General features: G+C 33.3%; 2 protein-coding genes across 2 annotated transcripts; one reads left to right on the top strand and one right to left on the bottom strand.

The window, feature by feature from the left end:
* Positions 1 to 838: 838 nt before the first annotated feature.
* On the top strand, positions 839 to 3,689 carry LOC139898259 (patatin-like protein 2; the record flags this gene model as incomplete). The annotated part of the gene is made up of 7 exons (XM_071880990.1): positions 839 to 994; positions 1,210 to 1,391; positions 1,489 to 1,666; positions 1,997 to 2,155; positions 2,251 to 2,556; positions 3,012 to 3,184; positions 3,316 to 3,689. Coding segments are annotated over 7 exons (1,287 nt in total), but the record flags the coding sequence as incomplete, so codon positions are not given.
* Positions 3,690 to 5,630: 1,941 nt separating this feature from the next.
* On the bottom strand, positions 5,631 to 9,738 carry LOC139898260 (protein DAY-LENGTH-DEPENDENT DELAYED-GREENING 1, chloroplastic-like). The gene is made up of 7 exons (XM_071880991.1): positions 8,773 to 9,738; positions 8,083 to 8,168; positions 7,720 to 7,893; positions 7,470 to 7,584; positions 7,042 to 7,139; positions 6,778 to 6,913; positions 5,631 to 5,885 (listed from the first exon to the last, which is right to left on the bottom strand). The coding sequence occupies exons 1-7, from the start codon at positions 9,379 to 9,381 to the stop codon at positions 5,817 to 5,819; spliced, it is 1,287 nt and encodes a 428-aa protein (XP_071737092.1). The 5' UTR covers positions 9,382 to 9,738; the 3' UTR covers positions 5,631 to 5,816.
* Between the last annotated feature and the right edge of the window lie 1,728 nt (positions 9,739 to 11,466).

Raw genomic sequence — 11,466 nt, forward strand, 5'->3', positions numbered from 1 at the left:
TTATCAAGGCTAGCAAGCTATCTCAGAAATTACCCTACTAGAAAAACGAGAATATGCCACGAAACTTTTTGTGGCGCTCAGATACCACTGCAATAAGAGGAGCGAAACGACAAAAAAATTTCGCCTTTTTGACCAGCACTTGGTTCCACCGAGCAATTGCGGCGAATATATTTTTTACCCTTTCAAGTTCCCCGAAAAAGCAGTTTAGCTTAGCTAACACAAATGTTTGGATAGGGTCAAATAGATAAAGTTTTCTAGTTTAGGCTACCCGTAGACCGGATGTATTTTTACTCAGATATATATGCGGTCTAACGTGGTTATTTCTGACCCCTTTGTTGGTCACCCCAAGATAAGCTACCTGTAAGGTTTGAACCTGATACCCGGGCATTGAGACACGAGAATTCAAGACCAACGGAAGATAGAAAAAACAAGAAATGCTTCATATAACTCATCAAAACTTGTAAAGATAACAGATAATATTCCTATTATACGCCTACATTTATTTACAACCAAACTCCTATTTGTAACTCATTACTATTTATGTAGTGAATCGTACAGAAAATTCGACATGGAAAGCTACAATTTTGTTCTCATCCTGATTTATTCTTATAACATATAATATATCCTTCTGGTATGCTAAAAAAAGTTATGCACCAACAAATATAATAATGTAAAGATTTCCTTAAATAATCTCAAAATATGGATCAAGAATATTAGTGCATGGGTCTATAAATAGGAATGCCAACATAGTAGAACACTCACAACTTCATTAGATAAAAAAAAAAAAAAAAAAAAAAAAAAGATCAGTCACTGATAAATATTACACTTTACACTACCATATAAACACAGAAACATTACTGATATGGAGAGACAAAAGTCAATAGTACAGCCTCCACTTTATGGGGATCTGATTACAGTTCTTAGCATCGATGGCGGTGGAATCAGAGGTCTTATCCCAGCTATGATACTCGAGTTTCTTGAATCTGAACTTCAGGTATACATATCATGCTACCTTCTTTGACCTTACTCTATAAGCTTCAGTTTAGAGCTTTTATGTTTATTGTTAGCTTTGAAATAGTTATAATCAAACGGGCTGCAGTCAAGATCTTATTAAGCGTCCCCTGGATGGCTTAACGTTACTGTTAATCTTGGTTTATGGCAACACCAGTTTTTATCTGTTATGAGTATTTATTATGGATTATGGCACAGAAATTAGATGGTGAAGATGCAAGAATAGCAGACTATTTCGATATTATTTCTGGGACAAGTTCTGGCGGACTCATTACAGCAATGTTAACAGCTCCGAATGAGAAAAGGCGTCCTTTGTTTGCAGCTAAAGATATCAAACAATTTTACCTTCAAGAGTGCCCCAAGATCTTCCCTCAAGATTGGTAATTATATCACTAGTTTAATTATGATTTGGAATTGGAAATTTAATGAGTTTAACTAGTTAATTAACTATAATATAATTTTCTTTTGAACATGCAGCAATATAATTACAAAGATAATAAAGAGCTTGAGTGGTCCATTATATGATGGAAACTACCTACATAATACTATAAGGAAGAAGCTTAAAGACATTAAATTAGGAGAAACCTTAACTAATGTTGCTATTCCAACCTTTGACATCAAAACACTCCAGCCAACTATCTTTTCCAGCTATGAGGTACATTTCTTTGTTTTCATTACTATATATCTGCTTAAAAATACTCGTCTTCCCTGTGTAGCCTAAATAGGAAAAAAAAAAAAAAAAAAAAAAACACATTATCCGTTCTATGTTGTTTTTGAGCATAAAATCGGCGGATTCAGGAATCGTGGTCACTAGTAGGCTAGCAGCACATAATAATAATAGTCCATTCACTGGTTTTATTAGTTAAAAGCTCAAAAAAATTATTACACTATCCTATAAATAATTACTATTCCAGAAAAAAAATACAGTATGTATGTTCGCCCCTGATGCAGACAAATGTCCATACCATGTTTCTTCGTTTTCTAGATAGTGGAAAAACCATACTTGAACGCCAAGCTATCAGATATTTGCATTGCAACATCAGCTGCCCCAACTTATCTACCACCGCACTATTTTGAAACCTATCATAAGGGAGAGAAGCATGAATTTAACCTAGTTGATGGTGGTGTCGCAGCAAATAATCCGGTAAAAATACTTATTAATGTTAAAATCCCAACATATGTATGTATTTTTTTTTTACATATGAACAATTCCTTAAGAAAGTTTTTCTTGTGTGACAGACACTGATTGCAATGGGAGAAATTGCCAAGCAACTAATTCGCAAAAATCCCGACTTCCAATTACCTCAATCCCTAGAGTACCGAAGATACCTGGTTATATCTGTAGGAACCGGCGAATGCAAAATAGATGGGAAATATACGGCAAATAAGGCTTCAAAATGGGGCTTGTTTGGATGGTGGTTTAATGCTAATGGGTCCACACCCTTGCTTGATATATTCACTCAAGCTAGCACTGATATGGTTGATTTTCATCTTTCGGTTGTATTCAAATCCCTTAATGTTGAAAAACATTACCTACGCATCCAGGTATGTATTTCGTTTAGTCTAATCCAGGTCTATTAGTCTGTTAGGGTGTGTGTTTGATTGTGTCTCTATTGGATAGTTCAGCACTGAATGATGAACCGTTTAACCTTCGGAGCGTTTGCTTGTGACATCTAAATGACAAATGGTGCTAAACTATTCAACAATCTTGTGATGAACCATTCAGAGTTTATATACTCCCTTAACCATTCAACACCTCCATTCCTTTAATATCCTTCTTAATTATATACCAAACACTTATCAAACACTTATATTTATTTATTTATAAGATTAATACATTAACTTTACATATTCAGAATGATTATCAAAGTTATTACTGTCCAAAATCAAGTTCATTAGAACTTTTGAACCATTCAACTGTTTATCATATATTTTATGCTATCAAATAGGGTATAAATAGTTATTCGATTTCAACAGATTAATAGTTTTGAGAGTTACAGGAGGATGGCTTAGAGCGAACATTGTCGTCACTCGATAAAGCAACCGGTGAAAATTTGAAGTATCTGATTGAAGCTGGTGAAAATTTACTAAATAAGAAAGTTTCAAATGTAAACTTAGAAAATGGCAAGTTTGTTCCTTACAAGGAAGAGACTAATAGACAAGCTCTAGAAGAGTAAGTAATTTTCATATGTGTTAACTTGCAGGATTTGGTAAATTTTAAAACCACTTATTTCAGTTAATTTTAAAACCACTTATTATTTTAGTATTTTTTTTATATGATTGAGATTAAATTTTCGTGGACAGATTTGCGGAAAAACTATCACTTGAGAAACGTCGTCGTAACCTTAATTCACCCCGGGCGCCAACACCAGATCCACATACCTGCTTAGAGACAAGGCCTAATATTGGGGAGCTTGAAAAACTAAGAATTGCATAGAAGATATTATATCATTTCCACTATACTAGTATCAGTGGGGGAAGTGAAGATAAAATAGCATAATTAGCATAATGATTAGTAGTTAATTGTCGTTATAAGTAAATAAGTGATTAGTTTTGTGCAAGTACTTTTTATGTTGTTTCCAATAATATTGGTTAATTAGGTTATCTTTTCCTAGTGGTTATCTAATAAGACATCCTTTTACTTGAGATATACAATATAATATACTAGCTTATGAACAGTGAATTCTAACTTTCTAAGTTTATGCTAAAGGTAAAAATATTTAATTACTTCTTTGGCATAAAATATTTCTTAATTATATGCTTTTGGTACATTCTTATTCTTATTATCTTATATGTCATTTTCGTTAATTATATGGTGATGGTTATAACGATACTAGTAATATTTTTATCAATTATGATTATAAAAAATATTTAATATCTAATGTTAATATTTAGTATTCCTGTTGGGTTGCATACATCAGAGTGTGAGGTCGGACTACTCGCCTTCCCGGTAGCCCGAACAATGAAAACTATACTTTTTACCTTTTACTATTCATTATTATAATACAAAAGTTTTACTGCGTGTGCTTTAGATTTTGTAAAGTTTGATTGAACTAGTTTAACAAAGTTGCACCACATTTGACTTATTACATGATCCATTTTAACAAATTCTTTGAAAATTAATAATGTTAAATATATTACATAAAGTTCATAACAATAAATTTGGCATATTCAGCACAACTTGTGGGGATTTGGCATATATATTACATAAATATATCCACAACTCCATTCGGTAGTTATGGATGTTGAAGATGATTCGTGTACGGCTATCACTTTAGATAACGTCTGGGTTAATGAGATTAATGAGGTCAGTGTGTTGAATCGTTTGATAGCAAATTCTTTTGATGAAAACTTGTTGGAATCAACCAATCGATTCGTGGTTTCGAATAGTGGTTTGGGGTTTTCGAATGGTGTTGGTACTTCGGGTGTTAAGGCTGCTACTACTCCTGGTGGGGATTTTTCAACTAAACAGGTTTATGGGTCTCCTTCTGCTACGATTTCGATTAGTGGTAATGTATCGGGTTTGATGGCAAGTGGGGTTGAATTAAGATTCGGGTCGATCGATGAGGTGATGGATACCGAAACTGGGTCTCCACTTTGTGAGGGGCCTCCTGTGACACAAATTCTGTCTACTTTTGATGGGCCGAGGCCCGATAAGACCCAACTTGATGGTGGTTCGATACCTGTTATCGAAGTGGATAAACCTTCTTTTGTTCAAAGGATCGATAAGTTGATCAAGGAGAAGAAGCGTAAGAATGACAGGTGTTCGGTTAGTCGGTGTGAAGATGATAGGCCTAATACAAATATTGGGTTGAAGAAAAAGGCTTCGAGGGTTAAAGGGAAAGATGTCTCCATCGAAAGTACATTTTCGCTTAAAGATAATGCTAGCGATTTAGAATGTGGAGAGGCGATACAACGGTCTTTCTTGGAATCAAATGACGGAGGTTCTTCGGGTCTTGAGTAAAATGGTTTTTTTCAACAGTTTAAGGATCAAGGAATGCCTTGGGTACCCGGGAAACGTATTGGGTGCTCGTCGTCCAAGGTTATTTCTTATAATTTCAAATCCCGTGGTGGTAAAGGGGTTCATATCGATACTATTGACGGCTTCACAAATCAACCGGACGAAAGGAATGGTAACATGCCTTCTTAATTCCGGTGTCCTATTCTTTTTATGTCCTTGTTGTTGTGTAATAGATTTACCACTTTGCGTTTGTTAGTCTCGTATTTTGGTTTGGTTATAAGTGTATTTGTTTAGTTGTCATAGCATGGCTTGGTTGGAGTTAACGTCCTCTTGTGACGTTTACTAGTTTTGAGCCCGCCCGGCTTCATATTGTACGTTTCGATTTGGATCTTCATCTTTCGATGAAGTTCCTAACTATAAAGTTTTCGTTATTTTTGCCATATATATATATATATATATATATATATATATATATATATATATATATATATATATATATATATATATATATATATATATATATATATATATATATATATATATATATATATATATATATATATATATATATATATTCAGCACAACTGCTGATATATATCAAACATCATGTATCTTGAACTACTTATATGCTTTGACTCTATTCAAATTTTCAATTTAATAGATAAACATAGTTACAAATATTCATTCATTTATTTATTTATAGCAACAACAAATGATAATGTAAATGTATGAGGTTCAAAAGGTGTAGAAGTCGAAATTAATCATACGCAAATAGTGAAATCAAAGATGAAGTATACATATAGTTCAATGCTGTAAACCTGTAAAAAATGACCCATAATTCTCACTAATGCCTCTTCATTTCCTGGAAAATATTTGTCACCTTCGGCGATAATCTTGGAAGAAATTTGAACATCTAAAAGCGTACACACGAGATGCAGCCGTTATTATCATTAAATGTCACAAACATATAGTCTAAAATAGAATATTCATCAGAATTGAACATCAAAACTTGTCCCTGTAACATTTGTAACATTTAGTACAATAATCTTTTTGGTCAAATTTCTAATTCGGGTAAATTTATATCTTTTGATCATTGTAGCTAATGTTCCGGTTACCATTTGGCCATTCGTAATACTCTGAATTTGAAATGTTAATATTTTTGGACAAATTTACCCTTGATAGGCACTAACAAGATTACTTTTCAAAAGGGCAAACAGGTAAATCACTCTCGTTTTTTTGGACAGGATCAAGACGAATATGGTCAAATAAATTTTATATAGAACAATGGCCATAAATGATCAAGGGGTTGTTTACTTTTTTTGCTGTATTAAGAGTCATGTTTTCATTACATTTGCCTCTGTTGGGGGGAGGGGAAAGAAAATGAAGGAATTAAAAAGGAAGGGAAAAAATAGTTATAAGAAAAAGGGGGAAAAAGTAAAAAGAAAAAGTTTATAAAAAGTGACAAATTACTGTTTTGCCCCTGAAATATATACTAATTATGGTGAACTGCCACCAATTTTAAGTTTAAGTGAGAGATTAAGTGAAAAAGAAACAATTGAGCTGTAGAAACAGATCATTAAGTGGAAAGTAAACAGACCCTTAATCTAATACAACATTTGGCCATACAAATATTTGTTTTCGAGAAGAATCGGTAATAGTCTTGGCATTCGATACTTCTCTATATTTAAAGAAAAGGGTGTACCCATTTATGTAATACCCATTCACCCAAGATAAAAAAATTAAATATTGCTCATGATTCAAATGTGTTCAAAGATTTGTCAAAAGATTAAGAATAAAGAACATACCCAAAGCTTCACGCAAGCATCAATGATCACAGGAATTAGGCAGACAAAAATGATAATGGCAGATTGATCGACATCAAAGCCATAGTGTTCGACAATTATTTCTAGCAATGTCTGCCAACCTGATTCTGAATGATACCTGCAAAAATCCAAATTCAACAATAAACTAATTGTTTTGTTGATTTCAAAGTCAACGGAACTAGTTTGACACTCAAAGGTCAAATGTTGACTTATTTGATGCAGGTAGTACAAAAGAAAGGGAGGTACCCAAGAAAAATATCTGTGATAAGAATGATTAAAAATGCCTTCCCAGTGTCTGAAACGTTGTTTATTATCTTATACCCTGTAAATTTCAGCAAAGCTACCTACAAAATGGATTCGTGAAGTCAAAATTTGTTAACTTTTTAAGAAGATTTCGATGATAATGTCAATTAAAGAGACTTCATAAGTTGCATTAACTGATCTCAATATCAACTCGCAAACATAAACATAATATGGCCAAACTTTGTGAATAGGTCCTGATAAGGTTGTTTAAAGAAGAACTAGGTTTGACTTTCAAAAGTCAAACTTTGAAGGATGAATGGATCAAGAAGTATACATCTCCAATTAGACAGTAGTAATTCATTTATCACTTGCAGTGTTCTACTAGTAATTTAGAATTAGACTTAAACAGAAAGAAGGAAATGAAAACACACCTGATTTTGATTGAAGTACAAGAGAACAAATAATGAGATACCGAATACCATATCGGACCATATATTAGCAAATGCACTACGGTTTATTAGCCTCCACTCTTCTCTCAGTTCTAACCTGTTACAATAAACAATAAAAATATTAGTATATAAAGTTTTATAGCTTTAGAGACTAGAATATATGATTTCTGCGATTGGAAACATCATATAAAAAAGGCACAATTAACAATATTCATATAGAAAAAGAACTTACGCTTTGTGCCGTAGCTCTATGTAAAGCTCTTCATCAGAAATCGGTGGTGATTTCCCGATTTCCACCTCAAATTTATATCTTTCTTTTTCAATATTCAACTCCTTTACCATTTCGAGCTTTTGATGCTTTCTTACATCAAGAATTTCTGATGCAAGTGGTACAGTCTTCACATACCTATTGAAACACGGGCGTAACATTTATAAATAACTTCAGCAATAAATAAAATTTAAGAAGTTGCATCCATTATATAAAGTTAGCTGGCTGTCACCTTTTTTTTTGGAATGAACAGAGTAGCAAATACAGTATATGATGGTCCATTTATTAATGAATAGAATGAATTTGTTTATGTCATAAAAGTTTTACCTATCTAGAAAAGGCATAAGAACATAGTCGTGAACCAAAAAATCCAAAGCCCAAGGTACAAGTATCAACACCGCCAAAAATTTCGCCTGCGAAAGGATGATTATGGTTTTGTCAAGCAGTGACATATGAATACAAGAACTTATTACGCGCTGATCACAATTTATATAGCACATTGTGATTCATTTAGTCTAGGATTTAGATAATTATTGTCATAGTATTGTTAGTGCATCCATAACTAACACTCATTATAGAATTTAAGGACAAGAAAGTGCTACTGGTTCAACACAACCAGATCCTGATCATTTCCACATGTACTTCAAAGTGCTAATTTCAACTCAACTCCGTTCTGACATGTTGCTGACCCGCCCCAGGTCACCCATATTGCCACCCTAATACTAACTCGTATCTCACCACCTGTATATGTTATAAAATTATGGTCTCACTTCCATCCACTGCTCATGTAGAAAGCTAAAATTACCATTACCATGTACTTAAAAGACTAGGTTTATATATTATACACTACATCAAATGATTAATCTATGCATATCAATCACTTTGTAGTCGCTCTAACACGGACACCTACAGAACAAACAAACTTGAATTTCTAATTGCCCTAATGCTACAACACAATGGAAAACCTACAATATACCAATAAAGTGTCACAATAGTAGTACCAATAAACGCACTTACCGAATTCAATGAGGCAAAACGAAAGACACGATCTTCATATAATATTTCATCATCATCCCTTCCAAGGATTAAATCCCTAACAGATTCAGCTAAACCTTTCCCGGGTATAAGATCACTTAAATCATCATTTTCAACATCGTTACGTGGTTCTTGATACCACGAAGAACCATTACTATTTGTCCCATCAAGAAGCCAATCTTCCCACTTTTTTTCCTCTTCGTTTTGAACGTTTTCTTGCGCTTCCCTCAATTCGACTATCGCCTCGGCCCTTTTCTTCCAAGCCTCAAACTTTTCGCTTTCAGATAACCCTTCATCATCACTTAAATTCTTCCCTATTTCTTCTTCTGCATCAAGCATCTCATCATCTTTTAAACCAAACCAGTTCCCATCTTCATCAAAAAAGAATTTTTTCCACCAACTCCTATTCCGATTACGTTTTTTCTTCTTCGCATTCGGTACTAACCCTCTAAATCCCCTTCTTCCACTACCACTTAACTGAATTACACGATCTAAATACAATGGTTTCTGAATGTATGATCTTTGATCAGAAAACAACAATTTGTTATAACAAAAAACCATTGAAGAGCTCATCAAAAACATGTATACCATAACCCCACATCTTTTAACCTCATAAAACAAATAAAGTAAGCTACTTTCTTACTCTAGGCACTAAATTGAAAGAAACCCACAAATTAATTTGATGTTTATACTCAATTTTGCAACCTTTTATCATTCACAACTTAAGAAACTTACCAGACAAAAAAAACCCTAAATGTCAGATGAAATTGGGGGTTGAAAAGGTAAAATGAGGTGGGAATATGTTAGAAACTTTGAATGTGAATAGGTTGATGGTTATTCCTATTGTGTGGGGGATTTAAGGGTTTATCTGATAACTCTCTTTTATTTTTATTTTTATTTTAATTTAATAATTTCCAGTAGGATATATTTTCAGCTGGAAAATGGATATTTAGAAAGCATGGGACCAGCAGAAGCCAGCAAGGAAGGAGATGAAGAATGGATAACGGATATCACAAGTCATAACCGTATCCCAAATTGAATAGAAATTAAACACCTTCTACTTCTAGCTTTCATAATAAACCTTTCAAAACAAATTGGTAAACTAATAATCATTTTTGGGAGATGTTATTTCCAAATGCAATTTTGATAGATCACAACTCTTTGAACATATCTTCCTAAAATACCCTCAAGTAAATTCTAACATGAAACTTGTATAACACATCATTTAAGGGTATTGCAGTAAACTTAAGTGGATTTATCAAAAAAAAAATTAGAAATATCAGTTCCCATCATTTTTAGACTACTCTCAACCATCACTTAACTTTTTGAATCACACTGTGTCACATCAACGCCACCTAAGCAGCTTCTTTCAACCACATTCAATACCAACCATCACACCAACCACATTGACCCCACATCAATATTTTATTTTATAATTAATTTCTAATTCTTATTTCTTTATTAATATTATTATTAATATTAATATTATTAAATTTAATTTTTAAAATTCAAATATAACTGCTATATAGCCGACCGTTATATTTTTTAATAATCGTTGTAGAGTTATTTTGCTTTTCCTTCTCTATCTCATGGAAAATGTCTTCTAGGAGCTTTTGTTATAGACGGACCTTCGTTTTCGACTTCTTCTTCTTCTAAAAAATCGATAGCTTCGAGAGCTTGAAGTGGATCATAAGCATTTGCAATAGCTACCGCCTCTTCGTAAATTTCGTCTCCTCGATCGCGATCCATGCTCGAAAATTTAAAGAAGATTAAGTTTTTTTTAATTGTAGTTGTAAGAATGAAAATTATGAGTAAGGGGTATAGTATTTATAGATAAAATAAAAAAAAAATAATCCCAACGGCTATCACCAACGGCTATTTTCCCAATTTCATTCGATTTTTCCTTTTTTTTTTATTTTGCCCGTGTTGCAAGATGTCAAAGAATAGCATAATGGAGGACGGCCCTTCAACGGCAGCCCCCACCACTGCCGCTAGAAATGGCGCGGTTCAAACGGCGGGCAAACGAAGCTGAGGAGCGGTAATGGTTGCTAGTAGCCTTACCCTCAAATCTCTCTTATCCTTAATTAGAACAAAATTATGATGACATTTTTTATTTTTATTTTTTTTGCTAAAAGGACACTTGTCAAAATACTACCCTTTAGATGACTTTCTTAATTTCCAATCCCAGCCATTGAAATTGCTAATGACATAATCCAAATTTTTAAGCAGCAGTTAACAACCATAATTAAGTTGATGCCCATAAATTAAATCTTAGTCATTCAACGGTTGTTTGCCTCCCAACCATCTACGAATCTGGGTTCCAGAATACCTTTTGATTACACCATGTCTGCTAACCTTCCTTCGAAAACCAAACCTTCTACGAAACGGAAAGTGTCTCCTGATTCTGACATGGAAAACACCGTTCCGCAGCAATCACTTTCGGTTATCACTAAAAGTCAAAGTGGAATTTCAAATTCAGGTTATGAAACCTCTAATTTCTCTATCGATTGTTCTTTTCTATTTATGCCTTTTATTGTTAAAATCAAATATAATTTCAATTCGATTTATGAAGTTACTGTAATTTGAAACATTCTGATTTTGGGAATGCTGTATACTTTTGTTGCCAATATATTGTTAGCAAATATATTTATCTGTTTTCTAAAAGTTTTCTTATAC

The sequence above is a fragment of the Rutidosis leptorrhynchoides genome, chromosome 3, assembly GCF_046630445.1.
Source record: "Rutidosis leptorrhynchoides isolate AG116_Rl617_1_P2 chromosome 3, CSIRO_AGI_Rlap_v1, whole genome shotgun sequence".
NCBI lineage: Eukaryota > Viridiplantae > Streptophyta > Magnoliopsida > Asterales > Asteraceae > Rutidosis > Rutidosis leptorrhynchoides.